The 19,783-nt window shown below is 39.9% G+C and overlaps 1 protein-coding gene across 9 annotated transcripts in view; it reads right to left on the bottom strand.

The window, feature by feature from the left end:
- Positions 1-19,783, bottom strand: part of ADGRB3 (adhesion G protein-coupled receptor B3) — a 616,872-nt gene that overhangs the window by 317,235 nt on the left and 279,854 nt on the right. For all 9 annotated transcript variants that reach the window (XM_043510428.1, XM_038396358.2, XM_043510430.1 and 6 more), the window contains 2 exons: positions 11,391-11,492; positions 10,843-10,949 (listed from right to left, as the gene is read on the bottom strand). In XM_043510428.1, the coding sequence (XP_043366363.1) occupies positions 10,843-10,949; positions 11,391-11,492 (209 nt within the window). The remainder of the gene's footprint in view (positions 1-10,842; positions 10,950-11,390; positions 11,493-19,783) is intronic.

The raw sequence follows: 19,783 nt of genomic DNA, 5'->3' as shown, positions 1-19,783 counted from the left end.
TTCTCAGCCAAGGGTACCTGTACCCCTGGGGATATGCAGAGGTATTCCAGGGGGTTGTCAGCTCATCTAGATATTTGTCTAGTTTTACAAGAGGCTACATAAAAAGCACTCGTGAGTCAGTACAAACTAAAATGTCATACAGATAATGAATGACTTATTTAAACTGCTCTATATACTGTACACTGAAATGTAAGTACAATATTTATATTCCAATTTATTTATTTTATAATTATAAGATAAAAATTAGAAAGTATGCAATTTTTCACTCCTAGTGTACTTTTGTATTTTTATGTCTAATTTTGTAAGCAAGTAGTTTTAAAGTGAGGTAAAACTTGGGGGTACGCAAGACAAATCAGACTCCTAAAACAGGTACAGTAGTCTGGGAAGGTTGAGAGCCACTGCTCTAGATGTGGTCCCTCACGGTTATGACTGGAAGCTCATTGGAAGAAAAATGTAGAAACTGCCACCATACCTGTTCTGTGGAGTTACTGGATTCTCCTTTCACATGTATCAGGTTTACACCAGTGCAATTCTATTGTCTTTAGTGAACTTACTCTTGATAAATAAGAGGAGAATTGTTTTCACAGTATAGAGCATTTCTGCCCCGGTGTCATTCAGTTACCAAACCAGTTTATTGAAAGAAAAAGGAGTGTATGAGCATAGATGCCCCCACACAACATACATAGTTCTCTGGCAAGCTGAATCTTTGCATATAAAGCATGTGTTCAGTGCATGTTGCAGAAAATTTCAGAAAATCAGCTACTGCTGGTGCTGCTCTTATATATTTTTAGATGAAGAGTGAGAATTGCCCAGAGGGATCCTAAATTCTAATTGCCCTCCCTCTATCCCCCCAATAGGAGGCTTTCATAAGATTTTTACTACTCTCACCCATTCCACAGTCTTCTTTTTATTATACTATTATTAAGTGCTTTATTGCTACTAATTCCAGCCCTAGAGCTTTGGCCTTCAAAGAAGCATCATGTGCAGCTGCATTCCCCTTGGATTGATTTTGACTACTACATACAACTGCACAAATATAGTAATTGATTTTTGGGGGGTCTGCATTGATGCTTTCCTTAGTACAGATGGCCATGAATAAGCTTCTACATTTAAGTTCTCCCATGACATTTATGAATAGGAAGGTTGTAGGATTTTTCTCTAATAGTGGAAGAAATGGCTTTGGGGGAAACAATCACAAAAGGAACTTCCATTTCTTTTGTTTTAGTTTTTTCCTTGTTGAATTTGTCACTGAGTTTGTTGATCTGGTTCATATGATGTTTTAAGTATTGCCACTTAGAACCGCAATTATCTGTGATTAATTCAGCTCACATTGGAATGCTGTGTGAGAGATGGTTGGGTTTGTTTTTTTTAAAACAGAGGGCATGTCTTAAAGTTTTTGCATTCTCCATGTATAATGCAAGTTGACAGGAGCAGGAGTTGAGGGGAAAGAGAATGAGGAGTCTGAAAGGTTTGTTTTCATTTTATGACAGACATAGCATTGCTTGCGGGGTAAGTCTCTCATGGCTCTCCATACTGAGGGAACTGCAAAAGCTGGGGGGGTATAGAAAGGGAACATACTTCAAATTATTTGTCTTATTTTTTTTACACAGTACGTCCTGTTTATCAGGGATCCTCCTTAAGCCCTCTCTCTCTCTCTCTCTCTTTCGTTAATATAGGCATTTATGCATTTATTTGATTATATATTGACGTGGTAGTTGAAATCCTAGTCACCTTGTTTGTGTGTACAAGGTAATCAGAATTTGGCCCTATTTGAGTACATTATTATTATATTACAGTAGTGGCCAGAGACCATAAATCTAATTGGGTCTCCATCCTGGCACATTCGATGCACAGCAAAAACACAGTTCCTGCTCCAAAGAATTTACAATCTAAGTACAAGATGAGAGACAACAGGGGGAAACAGCAAACGGGTAGGGAGAGCAAAAGGTAACAGAGGGATAATTATGTTAAGTGTAATGTACTGTAACCATTGTTTTCCAAGAGCCTAGCCAAATTCCTGAAATCGTCTGCCAGGTACATTACAGTGAACAGTTTTACTGTGGTGATAGACTTTAAGGAACAACTGCATGAGTGCTTTCTTTATCTAGTTCTTAAATGGCCTTCATCTTTCTTTTCCCCTCTGTAGTGGAGTTCACTGTCCGCTGCAGTGTTGGTTGGCTCAGAATATCAATGTGATCAGGAAGCACTCAGAGCTGATCACTGCTGTAGCACAACTCAGCATTAGGGAGCAGCATCAGAAACAACAGGAGGAAAGTTCACTTCAATTTTTTTTTTTGAAAGCGGACATGATAAGAGGGATTGGGGATGGTGAGGGAGGAAACTTTATTGATATTATGTGGGATTTAAAGAGAGGAGGTACAGAAATGGAAGGGAAGGAAGGCAAGAACATGCAAAGGCTTTGGTGATTTCAACCACCTTTGCACTCTCCAGATCCTGGCTGCCCTGGGGACTGTTGTAATATAGAAAGCCTTGGAGGCATGTCTAAATTACATGAGACTCCTGGGACCAGTCAGTATCTCCTGCACAGCCCTGTATTCCAATCCCCAAGCCTCACCCCAGCACACCTGGGCTTGTGAGGGGATCCTCAGGAGACAGCTTGCTGGGTACCTGTATTGGGGAATCTTCCCACAGCCAGAGTCAGCAATTTTAGGGCCCTTTTATGCCTCTCTGGTAATTTCATACAGCCAGCCCAGGGGCGAAAGCAGGGGTCAGTCTTTTTTCCCCTCACTCTTTTAATGTAGGATTTCTAGAGGAAAGAGGGGACATAGCGCTTGAAGGGGAAGAGGGAATATTTATTTTTTACTTATTTGAATGTATATTAGAGCAGCATTTCTGAAACTGGGGGACTGCAGGGTTCTGAGGGTACTCCAGGGGGTCCACGGGCAATGCTGATCAACTCCTTCCCTCCCTCCCTTAACTCCAAACAGGGAGATTTTAGGTGCTAAAAGTCCAGCAGTGCAATGGGGCTAAGGCAGGCTTCCCGGAAGCAGCCAGCACATTCCTATGGCACCTAGGGGAGGGGGTCAGGGGCTCTCCACACGGTGCCCAGGCCCCGAGCTCTGATTCTGCAGCTCCCATTGGCTGGGAACTGCGGCCAATGGGAGCTGTGGGGTAGGTGCCTGCGGGCAGGGGCAGTGTGTGGAGACCCTCTGGGCCCCCCGCCTAGGAGCTGCTGCCAGAGGGATGTGCCAGTCACTTTTGGGAGCTGCCCAAGGTAAGCATCATGCGGCCGGAGCCCGCACCCCTCACCCCTCCTGCACCCCAACCCCCTGCACCAGCCCAGAGCCCGTACCCAAACTCCCTCCCAGAGCCCACACCCTGAAACCCCTCCTGCACCCAAACTCCCTCCCAGAGCCCACACCCTGAAACCCCTCCTGCACCCAAACTCCCTCCCAGAGCCTGCACCCCTCACTCCCCCACCCCCAAACTCCCTCCCAGAGCCTTCACCCCCTCTTGCATCCCAACCCCCTGTCTCAGCCTGGCAAAACTCAGTAAGGGTAGGGGAGAGTGAACTATGGAGGGAGGCGGGATGGAGTGAGTGGGTGTTGGGTGGGAAGAGGTGGGGTGGGATCTTGGGGGAAGATGTGGAGTGGGGGTAGGGCTTGGGGCTGAGCATGGGGGGTTGGGGGTCCCTGAAAAATGTTAAATCAAAACGGGTGTTCTCGGGTTGCTAACATTTGAGAACCACTGCATTAGAGGGATTAAATGAGGCTTCAAAGGGATTACTTCCCAAGAAACAGGAAGAGCTCATCTTTACATTTCTCTGTACTAGATTCTGAAGCTCATATGTGAGGAAAAATTCTCTGCATCAATACTTTACTCTGCCAAGAAAGGGTGAAAAGAGGGTAAGAGAAATGAGCCAATCCTGGACTTCTCCATTACTTCAAGTCCATTCCTCTTCCAGGGGAGGAAGGGAGAATTCTCCACTGCAGGTTAGCTCTTTGCACATTTGTAGTTGCTAAATGATTGCCAGTAGTTGCTTTTTTTTCTTGATCCTGTTTTTCTTTTCTTCACCTGCTGGCTGCTTCCTCATTCAGTTCACCACAGTGGGGACCCAGAGACAGGAAATGAAGGGAAGCAAAATGTGCAACCAGGGAAAGGAGGAGCACAGATGGCACTGATCAGGTGTTTCGAGAGATGAGGGAAAAAGAGTACGCTGCAACCTCTTCCCAAGCTATGAAAGTGATAGAACAGGGTCTACTGCTGCAAACCCCTGAGCCCACAGGCCTGGGAACAGGAAGATGATTCAACATGAACCAAAGTATGAATGGGATGGGACAGCAATAAGGAGGAGTTGCTGGTGGGAACTTCAAATTCAAATCGCTGCAAAAATAACTGAGTCTGCTCTACCCTGCAACTATGTAAAAAGAGATGAACCAGTAAACTAGCAGAGGCAATACATTGTCTGGAAGCAGAGCAGTCATTTCATCGAGGAATACACTGACTGGCTGATAAGCTGTCTTTGTAATATAATTTGGAAAAAATTAAATCAGCTCTAATGAGCTGCAGCTGAGGCAAATCATTATTCACCTCAGAGTTTGTTTGATCAAATTATATTTCATCCATTTGCAAATATACCATTTGCAATATAGTGAATAATATTGCTGAGCAGGAAGCAAAAGCAAAATTATGGCATGAACTAGAAGGAGTAGAAAAGCAATTTTATGGGATATATTTTCATTTTCATATGCAAAAATTCATCTGCGTAATTCCCAATACACTAGGATGAGAATATACTCATGTAAGCAAACTTGGGAATTGTCTAGACGATAACACTATAATGTGAATTCATATTTCAATGTTTTGTATGGGAATCTTGGTTTTACATTAGCATAAATATACATCAGAAAATACTAATCTAAATACTACACAAACTGACAAATAGAAAACTGTCTGTAGCCTCACTGACATGCATACAGTTCCTCTTCCTTGGGGTAGGTGTGCAGGGGGTACATCACATATTGATAATTTCAGATAATGAAGTAACAAATGCATCTATTTTAGATGCATGTGTTTCTAGACTCCAATGATGTAATAACAAAATACATGTAAAACATGCTCAGAAAAAGGGCAAATAATTGATTGAACTGTGGACCATATGATTGCAGAGTGCAAAGAATAGCATTTATCTTTTTACATATTCAAAGTATTAAGTCGTACTAAAATTAATCCTCATTTAGCTCTGCAAGTATTGTCAGGAGAGCTGACCAAATAATTTCCCAAAAGTTTATCTGATAGATTTTGGCATCTTTTTGTCCTTTAAATTATTCAGTGAATGATTTTTCACATTATTCAACCAGCTTTCTAAGATGATCAAACATTATTCGCTGAAGTGATCTGATGATTGTTTTGTGCCAAATGTTGGATAAGTTATTTATGAATAACTGGTTCCATTATTCAGCCAGCTCTAATTATTATCCCCATTTTAAAAATGCTGAAAACAGATACAGACAGGTTATGAAAATTCTAAAGAGTGGTTGGAAGGTGGCAAGCACCAGACAAAAGTTTCTAACAGGAAGGTATAAGGGATGTTGGTGGCATGCTCGGGGGGGTGGGGGGGCACTGCTTATCTTACACCATCCTGTTAGCTGGTTTTCCTGTAAATCTCTTTCAATACCCTCAGCCTGGGAGGTATAAGGCTTCTGGAGCTGTGGAGTGGTGAATCCACTGCCAATCCCCACACCAGATCCCAAACTATTTCTCTAAACTGCCATGGGGAGAGGCACCATACAGAACAGGGAATGCAGAGTTAGAGAGAGAATAGCCCCACTCCCCCGCAACCCATGGAAGTTCGGCTTTATTTGGACTTTCTTAATTCTAAGTGAGGGGAAGAGGAACAATGGTCCAGTAATTAGGGCTGTAGCTTTGGACTATGGAGACCAGAGATCAATTCCCTGCTCTGCCACAGACTTCCTGCATAACCTTGGGTCACACTTAGTCTGTGCCTCAGTTCCCCACCTGTAAAATGGGGATAATAGCACTTCCCTACCTCACAAGGGTATTGTGAGGATAAATTAAAGATTTTGAGGTACTTAGATACTATAATAATGGAGGCTATACAAGTACCTTAGATAGATATAGCAGTAGATAGCCTAGACTGTAATTTTCTACTATGAACATATCTCCTTTCTTCTACCACATTTGGAGCACTGTGCACTCCTAATGTGTGTTGGGGCAGACCAGTATTTTTGCTCTGATGTGTGCAGGGCCAGTAATTCTGCCTGGTCCTTCTGTAAGCCATGTACGGTAAGGAGAGCTCTTAATTGTACACTGTGTAAGGGCTGGACACAGACTGTTTCTATTTAAAGTCCTGTGGGTATTTTTAACTCCAGTAATTCCACTACCTTTGGCAAAGAGATTTTCAAATGCATTTTGTAATAAAAAGATTGGACCCAATTACATAGAAACCGTACTTGCCATTATTACAAGGCTTGCGTTGAACTGAACAATATGCAAATTCTAACATTCCTCCTACTACTTCATTTTAATATCTATTAAGGGATAAATCCTTTCTGTCTACACAGGTAAGTAAAAGAGAAAAAATATAAGGAGCCACAAGTCTTTGCATGACAGCAGTGCAACTAAAATGTGTGTCCTACAGGTAATCTTCCTAGGCATACATGATGCAGTGGTGGATAACTCCCATTAAAGAGACAGCACACACGATGTTCACTCAAAGGCTTCAGGCTGAGGGGAACAGTTAGTACAAAATTTGGTGACGTGTTTAGGAAAGTGTATGTCCAGTAAAGAGTAATAAAAAGCTCTCTGCAGCACAATGAGACAGGCTTGCATATCACAGCCTGCCCTAGGATGGCAGGATTTGTCCTACTAACCTCACTTTACAGCATGCTGAGGTAGGAGCTGCAGCCCATATGCTGGCTTTGATGTTTATGCCAGGATTTTATCCTATGGGTGAATTCCTGACCCCACTGAAATCAGTATGAGTTTTGCCATTGATATCCATGGGGCCGAGATTTCATCCTGAGGCTACATTTACATTGGAGCTGGGAGGTGAGATTCCCAGCTCATGTAGCTTAAGCTAGCGAGATAGCATGTCCGAGCTGCCGCCTCTGCTACCCCAGCTACACTACTATATTTAGCACCCCACCTTGAGCAGAGCCAGCACAGGTACATCTACACAAGGAATCACATCACCCGGCTCAAATGTAGATGTAGCCATAGTGTGTGTGAAGTATTGTTCACATACTACATTTAAATGGCAATAATTCTACTTCAAGAATGTCATTTATTTCAGAACTATAGAACTTATTTTGTACATTTAGCACCTGATTTTTTTAAAGGGATTCAGCTGAGTCTCAGATTTTGAGGATGTAGTTCATATCATCTGAGTGTATAATGACCTGCTCGCTGCTGTTCTTGTTTGTAAAGGAATATAACTGGTAAGTTAAGCACACTAAAATATTTCATAAATGCTTTTGTAAATGTACATGTGTATTATAGCAATGCTGTCCGTCAGAATTTACCTTACAAAACCCTGTTTTCAGGGATACCAACCCTAACTTGTACTAGGGAGAGAGGACAATCCAAGAGGATGGACTGGATGACCTTATAGGGCTTTCCATCTTTCTCTTCTATGATTCCTTAGCACTTATTCCTTAACACTTCTGTGATTCCTTGCACTCTGAGTAGCACCATGGAGTCTGACAGGCTGACAATTTCTTTTTAAAGTAAGTGTAAGAGAAAACCATTTGTCTCCTTTAATTTGCATGTGTACCAACTAGAGTAAAAATTAGTGCTCAGATAAGATGCTTTTTAGATGTGTGTGTAACTTAAAAGAAGATTGATTTATTTTCAAATGTTCTTTGCCAAAATATTATTTCACAATACGGACTAATCTTTTCTAATATTTTGAAAAAGGAAATTTATAAAAGAATGTATATAAATCTGTTCTGGAGGATGTAATCTTTAACAATGCTAAGAAGGATTTTCTGGGACTCCATAAACTATCAGGGCCTCTTCCTTCTTAGCCAGATAAGTCACACTGTTGAAAAATCATGCGAGTCCTGTTAATCCTCTCATACGTGTCCCATGATTCCGCCCCGAAAGGACAGATGAGTTCTCCCACAAGAACTCATCCCAGCACAAAGAATCATGGGTTATGCTCCAACACACTTGTGAGTGCAGAGAGGACACTGTAACAGGAACGTGGCTTTGCTGTGGGAATGCTCACACTCAGACTAGGATAACTCAGATGCTGAGGCCTAGGTGCCAATCACCTGGGTTAACTGCCCAGTGTAGAAACACCCTTAGTCTAAAAGTGCCAGCTCTAGTTCATGTATACCTGATAAAATTGGTTTAACCCTTTCAGTATTTCATATGAAACACTTCAACTTCTGTACATGTCGCTGAATGCAACATTCTGGGTTTTGTTTTGTGGCTATTCTATTTGCCTTTGCTTCAAAATGATAGGTTCAGTGAATTCCATCAGGCCGTGGATGATTTAACAACTATTGAATTTTGAAAGGCTAACAATCCCATCAGATATTCCATTGTCTGATGCATTGCATTGTTCAGGTGTGGAATGTGCCATCACAGCAAAAATGGAGACTTTTAAACAAAACAAAACAATATACTTAAAACTCTAAGAGTGAAATCCTGGCCCCAGTGAAGTCAATTGCAAAACTTCTAATGCCTACAGTGGAGCCAGGATTTCACCTCAAAGTCAGAACTAATATGAAAATTCTGAATAATTTAGATTTTTCTGATCTGAATTATTTCTATGGCAAGAGATATTTGTAACACAATATACCACTGTGAATGTTATTAAAAACTGGAAATGCATCACCCTTAGTTGTTACATAAACAGTATTTATAGTATTTCCCATTTCAAGAAGAGGCAATATATAAGTATCAGCTGTCCATTTGTAATGAAAATCACCGTAAAGTGTGTCTAAACTGCAACCCGGTAATAGGAAAAGAGCAAAGAAACCAATGCACTTGCAGGACATTATTCATCTACTGAGAAATTACTAAGAAGATGTTTTATACAAAAAGATTCATGATTACATCATAGCACTTAGCCACGGCACTGCAGTAAGCGTGATGCAGAGCCACTTCACCCCAGAGAGACATTCTGACTTAAAGGGAAGCTTCCCAGTTGTGCAGGAGGAGGACATAATCTCTGACATCCCTTTAAGGGGCACAACACAGCTGGTACTTGGAGGAGTGGAGGCATGTCTCCACCTACTCTGTGCCCCTCCCCACCACTTTTCCATTGAGGTGCACTCAGGTGAAAGCAACTAAGTACCATCTCTTCTGCTCCTTCAAGCACAAAGGCTGTGATTCTGGGCAGCAATCCTGAGGGCATTGAAGGAAGGGATCAGAGGTTTCTTACTCCATTGTCTCACCTTGCTATATCTCAAATGTGTGCTGCAACGCAAGGACTAGCTATAATCAAGCCCATAATTTTCCTTTCTTTCTGAAAGGTCTCCAGAAGTTGTCCCCAAAATACAGTTTGCATCATTTTTAATATACTGCAAGATCCTGTCTCTAGTACTTTGATACTGTATTTATTGAGGCTGCTATAGCACTCATTTGCAGTAGGTTTGCACTAATTAGCACATAATATATCGATATTAATTGGCAGATTATTTTTAAGTATACAGAAACCATGTTCCATTTTTTAAAAACTTTAAAAATACCGAATGGCAAATAATTAGAAGCTCTCCTGAATGAAAGGTTGAGGGATACTGCAACTCCCAGCCAGGTGCATGCAGAAGAGAGGAGGTCTGGCCTAGCACAGGTGCTTTCTCCTTGTCTGAGTTTAAAAATAATGCTTTTGTTGGATAATTCTGAAACTGTATCCCTTGTCTCAATTAAGTTGGAATCTGATGAAACATAAAGGCAGCTCGGGGGAATTCATCACAATCTCCTCCAGGTGGGAAATCAGCTTCAGCCACCAGAAATTGTTAAGCACATTACATGAGCGTTGCGCTTGGTTGAGAGGCTGGGAAGTAATCATATTCCATCACAAACACACAGCTGTTAGTGCCCCTCAGTTGAATGATTAATGGAGCAGCATTAATGGTGACCTTTGAAAGAGGAGTGGGAGTAATACGGGTGTCAGGAAAATATATCTTGGGAAGAAAAAAAATGAGTGTCCATGAGAATCTTAAAATGGGCTCTGCCCACACTGGAATGATCTGGCAGAGTCCTTAACTGGGAGAACAGAATTTAAAAAATACATTTAGGAAGACATCGTTCATATATTTATACATTATATCTTGACAAGAAACTTTCTACGCATGTTTGAAAAGCATATCATATTGCTCCATGGGGTTATTTATTTTGTTTGCAACCCAGTGCAGTATTTTTACCCCTTCAACCGTTCTTCCTTTTATTTCACCTAAAGTGGAAGTTCAGGATTTGATATCAGAAAGAGGCATCATAGTTCCTCACTTGCTAGCATGCAATTAACAAATGTAAAGTACTATAACATGACCTTAGTAGATTAAATTCCTGTAAATTTCATTTATTCCCATCTCATTTGCTAATAAGCCTAAAATATATGCCTTAATCTCCAGGACCTCGATAAAAATTTTATACAATGAACAACGATGAAAAAGGAGCCTTCATTATTCTTTTCACTGCTACAGCAAGACAAAGGACTCTTTCATTCAAACAGCAGCAGATATATAGGATCAAAATTATATACATTGGATATAAATTATCCTTCCTCAAGTCTCCCCCACCCCTATTCCTCATCAGAAGTCTGACTGAAGGGTAAACAGTTAAATGCTTATATGGTGATGCTTAGCAAAAAATAAACAGAGCAAGTACTAAAGCTGGCTTTGCACCTACTGAATGCTGCAAGTGTCTGTACTCATTTGATATGCATCTAGCAAAGCTTGGATGTTCCCAGAAGGCCACTCCATGAACACTGAGAGAGCAGCGTCTGCTAGTGGTGCCTGTGAGTCATAAAGAACAGAGAAAATATTTATATATATATATATATATATATATAACTGAGAATAGTCAGAGTGAACAAAGCCTATGTAGGATACATTCTATGTTATTTTAGAGCACACAGAAACAATTTCATGCAAATGAGCATCAGCAGCATTCAAAGAGCAATACATGTTTCTGTAACAGATTTCCTGTGTCATATAATTGGCATTTAGGAGTTTTAATTAGAAGGCTTTATGATCTGCTTGATTTTCAGCAAACTGCCTGATACATCCTGGCAATTAATTATTACTCATTATATTATATATCTTTATATATTTCACTTTAGTATCTGGGCAACGGTTAAATGTGTTTGAATGCAGGTGGAAGATCAGTTTTAACAAAAAACAAAACTGTTTTTTCCCCCTCTATTGTCAGCATGTAAATTTGATGTACTACTGTACCTGTGGCATTGAGAGGACATCGATTGAATGCCATGTCACCAGCTGGGGTCCTTTTCCACACCATTGACATCAAATAATCTTCAGGACATATTTCATAAGGTGCTGTGATTGAAAAATGAGTATTTGAATATAGGCTTTTGTAAAATGTATACATTGCGTATCATAAAAATACATCCTCAGCTTTAACCCAATACTCTCTGAGAAATGCAGATTGTTGTCTTTAGGGGCTCATTTTAACATGCTTTAGCACATAAACGTAAGATTTCCTTTGATTTTTGTATAGGATCTCTCTTCCTGCTGGGCTTTCATTACACAATCTGTGGCATTTACTCTCTCTCTTGCCTATATACATACATATGCAATATTAACTCTTTTAAAAATGTACCACATTGTACCAGTTTCTATTTAAAACATTTCGTCTCTGTTGCAAATCAGTGTGGTTAACAGGCACGAAAAATGCAGAAAACTCTTTGAGGCTTTTTTGTGTTTGCTTGTTTTTTAACTTTAGTTGCACCCAAAGCAATTACTTTAAAGCCATTGCTGAAACATTAAATGTGATAAGCATGTCAATTGTGAAGCAGATATTCTGGAATCAAGAGAATAGGTCACTACTTCTTTTTATATGGCTTTTATCGCAATTGTGTTGTTAGCGAGTGAGGCCAATAATGTGAAGCAGAGTAGCTATAAGCCAAAATGACGTTTTCTGATTATCAAAAAAAAGTTTTTAAAAGGAAAGGAAATTACTTTCACATTCCCATGGTAACAGACTCCTACTAGCAAATATGGATAAGGTAAAAGAAAACTACATTGGTAGAATTTTCACATAATCAAGACTTCTAGATTCCTTTTGGTGTTCAATATTTTTGTTGTAGCTTCCCAGTTAGTGAACATTTTTTTGAATGTATTAACTCTAAAAAGTCCCCATCTTGACAGAAATGTCTAACCATTTGAAGTGATGCAAAACACTAGCAGCTCAAATCATTCCAAAATAGCAGAGAAAAATGGAGAATATTTTTCTTCTATCATTGCCTGTATTAGAGTAGAAACTATGAACCTTTGTACTAAATGCAGTTTACACTCATAATAAGAAGTCAGTTCCTCAAAGCACATACTAGACAAGGGTTAGAGAAATGAAGTATAATTGTCGCCACTTTCCAGATAGGGAAGTGAGGCACAGAGGGCTTAAAGACTCACCATGGTTATACAGGAAAACTATGGCTGAGGCAGGAACTGAACCCCAGTATCTTGAGTTCAACTCCAATTCCTTTTCCATAAGATAACCCTTTCCCTGTACTTCTACTGACAAAACTATGCAGAGTTTTGCATGAAGCAGTGAACTATGTCTTTGTGGATGACAAATAGCTCCTTGCAGATGGCTCAGTGATATTAATATGAATCACAGCCATTCCGAAAATTGCTTGCTAAATTTGCCTCAGCATCAGCACTCCATCGTAAGTCAAGGAACGTTGATGATGCTAGAGAAGCAAGAATATCCCTTAATGGCAAAACCCTAAGAAAGTGAGCTGTTTCACTTATCCAGAATACTAATTTCCTTCAGATAAGGCAGTCTAAAAGTGAACTCATGAGACCAATGTTCTAATGGGGGAAAGCATGGGATGCATGATCAATGGGGAACATCTGGTGACATAAGCATGTTGAAATTACTGTCATACTTTGACCTTGTGAAAAAAAAAGACAGTTAAGTGATGGTCTTTGGGGTCTGAAGACTGACACAGCCTACCCAGGTGCTGACTTGCAACTGATTTTCTTTTTCGTCAGGATCCTTCCCCTATATATTGTCTACATAATGTCCATTTTGGCTTTACAAGTTTGCTCAGTCTGTTTTATCCCAATTCAGTCTCCATCCAACTCTCTAACAAACAGATTATATAGAATCACAGAGTGAAAGGTTGCTTGGATGCTTTTGGGGCAGAAATTCTCTCTTTATATATAGTTTAAATATGGTAAATTTGCATTAGTTTAAAATCAATTTTCCTGAGCCTTTTAGGATTAGAAGTGTTAGTTCCCATTGAGAAGCAACAGTACAAGATAATGCCATTTATATTTTTGAGGATGATTTTATGTATAGAAAAGCTGTCATGGTACTTTTGTTGATGTACATTTTGTGGGAAATTCCATATCTGGGAGTGAAGTATTGAATATTTCTCAGAAGGTTAGTATAAAAAAAGTGGTTGTTTGACACTGTTCAGGAAGTTAGAAAGTTATCATATGGCTCTAAAATTTATCACATGAATTAATACCACATATGTGTAGGTGATGGATGATAAATTACAGGGCTATGTGATAAATTATAAAGCCCTTTGATAAATTAATTGATCATACACGTTAGACCACTTCATATGCTCTCTGTTCACTAATCTATCACCTTAGGACTTACTTTCACATTCCAAACTCCTTTCCCTTCCAAATATTGAATTTTATATGTGTGTAGCCAAATGTAATTTATACATTTTATTTGAGAGAGAGTTGAAGGTAGAAAATGTGTGGAGAGTTTTCAACTATTTGGAAGTGTGCCAAGGTACTGCATTTTAAGTAGGAAGTAAAACAGACTGAGAACAGTACTGACCTATTTTGTTTCTATTTGTAGTGGCTAAGTTATGTGTGTGGGGGTGTTTTTTCATAGAATTCAAACCCTCTGCAGTGCTAGAAGCTTAGTGCTCCACTCCTCAGCTACAGCTTGAGGGAGCACAGAGCAACTCAGGATTAGGGGCTGGACAGATGGCTTTGTGCTATTTTGGTTCTCCAGTCCTAGTGCTAGTTAATTGACACTGTTGCAGTAGCTGAGGATCACCAGGATGCTGGTCAGTAAGCCACTTGAGTATATTTGTAAATGGGGATGTCACAAAGGTCTTTTCCTGTGCTCTATTAACTTCTACTTCAGCTAATAACCCTCAACTTCTTTGCATTTTCTCCTCTCTGCCTATGATTGCTGATGATACAGTATTGTATTACAGTGTGCCATCTTGGCCCCAAGATATAAACTTATTAAATTCTGACTATGAGAAGTTGGTGTCATGGTTATTCTTTAATGAGTTGATTTAAAATTAAATTAAAACGAAAACCATGGATTTGCATTCACCTCCCAGATTACAGGAATTGATTACCTCATTAATGATGAAACCAACAATGGGTAATGACATTAAGTGGGATGTCAGGTAAGTAATTTAAATACTGTAGAATCTGGCTAGCTCCTTCTCATACTTTTAGTTTAGCAAACATGGATTATATCTACACATTTACCATGTTGACGAGCACAGTATACAAATGAAGCAGAATGTTCTCTTCATGGTGCACCCAAAATGGGGAAGAATATACAGAACAGCTTACACTGTGTAAGTATCTACATATCTGGACACATGATGATTTATGATCATGTAACCTTTGTAGACTGTGATCTTTGTAGACTGTGCGAAACTGAAGGCGAGGAAGGGGCCGGAAGAGACTAACACAGAGCAGCTATTTGGAGGAGTTCTCACTGAATCCCGTAGACTGACTGGGAGGCTGAAGACCACAGTGACCCTCAGAGTAGCCTGTGGGTTATATGTGGTTACACGTGGGCTTGAATTTCTATTATTCTGTTTGTGTGTGTTCTATGTTACTGTTGTAGTAATTTTTTAAATATTTTTAACATGGACAATTGATACAATCACTTACATCATTTATTGGTAAAAATTAGAGACTGTGTTGTGTGTCCAGAGAAGGTAACTATCTCCTTCTAATATAAGACAGAGACATGGGACCATAAACCAGTGTCAAGGACACCAGATCATGGGGGCAAATTTGGCAAACCAGCTGTATTGCACATAATGCCCTTCCCTCAGACTGTTCCATTACAGGCCAAATCTTGTTTCCCACACGTAATCTCAGGAAGCAGGTGGGGCACAATGGGAATCTGTGGAGATGGATAGAGAAAAATCCTTCCCTTTAGGCCACTCTGGGGCTGCTGCTTTCTTTCTCCCAAACACTGTGGATGTTCAGCAGGTGGATATTCATAGCTGTCTCCACCCACAAAATATTTCTTGGCCCTTCTGCAGATGTTGCCTCCTGAAGCACAGCTCTGTGGCATGCAAGTTCTGCAGATCCCCATTTGTGGTCTCCCAAGAACAAGCCCCACATTTCTGGGTGGCAGTTCAGCTGCTTATTGGGCACTGTCTGTTAAGAGAGAGCAGGGTACAGTGCACTCGGACTAATTACCTGCTTCCCAAGAGGACTTAAGGGAAAGCTACTGAGCCTTACAACAGGGGAGACAGCTGCAGGTGGTTGGGAGATGCCTGAAGGCACTGAAGGAAGTAAGGAGGTTCCTGTAGGGAGGAAGGCACCAGCTGGGAAGGCCTCTGGAGATGGCTGAACTCCAGACATAAGGTAAGCAGAAAGATAGACCCTTATGGAGGAGGGACTGTGCCCAGCTTGGGATGGAGTTGAAAGAAATTAACTAACAAACTTCTAAAGAGAGGATACTCCCTCAGGGAGGAGGGGCTGGGCACAGCTGAAACTGGGATGAAGACTTTGTAAGTTTGAATTTTCTTTTAAAAGACTTTGTACAGGATTTAATAAAATGAAACCCAGAAGGGGGAATGTGTTGAATATCTGTCCTGTGTGGATTTTTTAAGTGAACCTGAGTTAAGGGGAAAGTGAGGCAGGCCTCAGCAGAGCCATCTTGGCTTTCCGGGGCTGCTGCAGGACCGGCATGCCCTTTGACAGACACCCACAGAGAGGAAAAGAGGAAGAAATAGCATTTGCCTTCATATTAAGTGTCTATAACTTAAACTTATTTGCTTACAGTGAAAACTGATTATGGTAGGCAGGCTTCAGGGACTACGACCCCCAACAATTGTAGTTTTGGGGGGGAGGGGTTGCATGAAAACCACCACCTGCATTGTTTGATCTGGGATAACTTTTAATCCTATATTTTAATAAGCCCTTCATTATAAATTTAACTAAAATGGTGACAGATTTATGTCAGTTGCATTTAGACAGTCCCAAGCATTATATTGTTAATACCTTTCTGAAGATTACTGAATAAGAATCTATGCCTGTTGTCCCCTGAGATGGAAGTGAGCTGTAACATGGGCTGGCCCAATGTGCAAAGTATAAATTTAAAAAGTATCATGCAAGTGAGGCTATCAATTGAATATATTAAAAGAAAAATTATGATTGGTGCTTTCTTAATACAGAATGCTATAGAAGTATTTGAATGATTCTCTACAAAGTCTAATACCATCTCAGAATGTATAACAATAATTCACAATTGAAATGAAATAGTGAAAATCATTCACATACTTCTATAGCATTCAGAACCAATTCTGTGCCTGAAAAACCACAAACTGTCAACATACATATTATACAGGCTTGCTCTCACTTACTTTCCAAATCTTTATTGTGCTTAGGATGAATTTGCAAACTAATGCCTTCTAGTGTGTTTACAATTTTTCCCTTTTGTGAGATATATTGGTCAGAATTTAATTAAAATGAGACAAATATTGTGTTCAGGAAATTTGCACTGCTGGTGAATCCAGTCAAAAATGTTTTTTAGCTGGATTCTTGGAAACAAGACATTCAGGGCCCAAGTTCACATTGGCACAAATGCACTCCTTTATGCTCCCTTATGCCACCAGTGTGTTGAGCTCTTGGTGTTCAAAGTGTTTTGTGAAGGCAAAGTTGGAGACAGCACTGGTAGGTACTATAAGATGTGAGTCAGCCCTGTCTGCCCAGGCAGAACGTTGGAACACCAAAGATTTCCATGCTGCCCCAAAGTAATGATATGAAGTGAAATAAATACATAGTTACTAGGACTGGCCAGAAAACAGGAATTATGTCTTGTGAATAATTTCAAGGCTTTGAAAATTAGTTTAATTCCAATGCAAAACAAAATGGAGATATTCCAAATGTTTTCACAAAAAAACAAAACAAAATACAAGAGCCTCACTCCCTCCCCCACCACAAAATAACCAACAACCCAGTGGTTAGGTCACTCACTTGGCTGTGGGAGACACAGGGAGATAATTAAGGGGTGGGGGAATATGAGAGAGGTCTATAAATCATGAGAGAATGTGAATGGGAAAGTATTATTTACCCTTTCACATAACATAAGAACCAGGGGTCATCCAATGAAATTAATAGGCAGCGGGTTTAAAACTAACATAAGGAAGTACTTCTTCACACAACACACAGTCAACCTGTGAAACTATTTGTTAGGGGATGTTGTGAAGGCCAAAATGACAATGGGGTTCAGAAAAGAATTAGAGAAATTCATGGATGATATGTCCATCAATGGCTATTAACCAAGATGGTCAGAGACCACAACCCGATGCTCTGTGTGCTCCTCAATCTCTGATTGTCAAAAGCTGGGACTGGATGACAGAGGATAATTGCTCTGTTGTGTTCATTGCCTCTGAAGCATCTGGCACCAGCCACTATCAGAAGACAGGATTCTGGGCTAGATGGACCACTGATCTGACCCCATCTTATGTTCCACCCTCTAAATCAGGCAGAGCCTTAACTACCAGGCTATTGCTATTCTGGAGTGGGTAGATCTCTCTTTTTGACCAGAAATTCCATCCTGGACCTGAGAATTCTTTTTAACAATTTTTTTTTCAAAACAATTACATTTAATAGGAAAAAAAAATTCATCATGAAATTCCTGACCAGTTCTAATAATTACATGAGTTTTCCCAACTGTAACTTATCTAGTAATTATTTTGCAGCTATACAATATAATTTTCAAAGCATTCTACAAACACTATTACATATTTGTTACTTGGTACAGTGGAAACTCTTGTAACAGTCTTCTGTGGTATTCTTTTTTACTGCATATCCAAAGTCTGTTTTAAAAGCTGATATGAATCTATACCTACCAATGTATTGATAAATGGCATCACCTTCAACCTGTTTGGAATTTTGCCCACTGACTTTAGTGGGAATTTATGTGACTCAGTATCTTGAAATATTGAGTCCTGTATCTGCACTTCTAAATTCGGGATGGCTTAAACACTTTGTTGATCATGAAAGTCAAGAACTAGAACCTAACCTTGCCTATTAATATCTTTATTCATTTTTATCCTACTGATCATAGTGACGGTAGTGCAGGTTGGTTCAGTTTATTTTATTAGTAGAATTATGGTAGCACCTAAAGGCGCTAGTTAAGATTGGGGCCCCATTGTACTAGGTGCTCTACACACACACACAGAGTAATTTTTTTCTGCAGAGAATTTACAATCTAAATCAGCAAAACAGACAAAGGTTGGGAAGGGAAAACAGGGGTACAGAGAAGTGAAGTGACTTGCCCAAGGTCACACAGCAGATTAGTGGCAGAGCTTAGACTAGAACCCAAGGCTCCAGAGTCCTGGTCCAGTGCCCTATCCCCTAACAAAACTAACAAAGTATAGTTTTCACAAATCTTGTAAAAAAGATGGTATAGCTGGAGATAATTTATCAGGTCTCCACATTTAAACAAAACTTAAAGCATTGGCATCAAATAAGTAATGATATTAAAATATTTTCCCTTTTCTCATACGCTATCATAAAAAGTTGATATCTCTTTTTTTGCAGGGAGAGGAAGATAGGGATGGATCTCTCCAGAATTGCTCTGTTCTATATTCTCCCTCTGAAGCTCCTGGCCAATGTCAGAGACAGGGTACTGAGCTAGATGGTCAATTGGTCTGACCCACCATGACACTTCTTATGTTATTATCTTTTGTGTGAAAGCATTAGCTATTCTTTAGTAGAAGCAGTTGTGTTCTATCATCTTTAGGTTAATGTAGAAAATAATTTGTCATCCCTTCCATTAATTATCAAATCAAAGCAATTCATATGTTATGTTTTTCCCTTACTTAGAAGAGGCACTTGGTGATGAATTTGATGGATTTGTTTTGAGTAAAAACTGAATAACGCATAAATATAAAACACCATGGAAAAAACATTTTAGGAGCTTCCATTAACTTAAAACCAAAACTAACACTGACTGAACACAAGATATCATCAAAAAGGAAAGGGCATTATATTTTTCCAAGAAAATTTATGAAGGCTACATTGTTTATAAAGATCATTTTAAAATGGGCTCCTGTGATCTGATCTTCTCTGAAAAAAAGACGCACTTCTGAAATGTATTAACAAAAATCTGATATATTAGATTACTCTTCCATTCTTGATGTGGGGGGAAGGGACACTGGCTGGACTGGGAGATGAGGCATCCCTATGAGCCTGGCCAGCATGGTGAAAAAGTGTCTCCTTCCTTATGGCATCTTATGCTCACGTGGATGAGAATTGCCTTTGGTAATAGCATGGACTTTGTCCTACCCTCTCCCTCCCATTGTTCATCATTGGCTCATTTGAAAGGCCCTTCTCTCTGAATTGGCCCAGTCATGTGGCTGCAA

The sequence above is a fragment of the Dermochelys coriacea genome, chromosome 3 (assembly GCF_009764565.3).
Source record: "Dermochelys coriacea isolate rDerCor1 chromosome 3, rDerCor1.pri.v4, whole genome shotgun sequence".
NCBI lineage: Eukaryota > Metazoa > Chordata > Testudines > Dermochelyidae > Dermochelys > Dermochelys coriacea.
The sequence above is the reverse complement of the archived record's forward strand: the minus strand, read 5'-3'. Positions and strand labels throughout refer to the sequence as shown.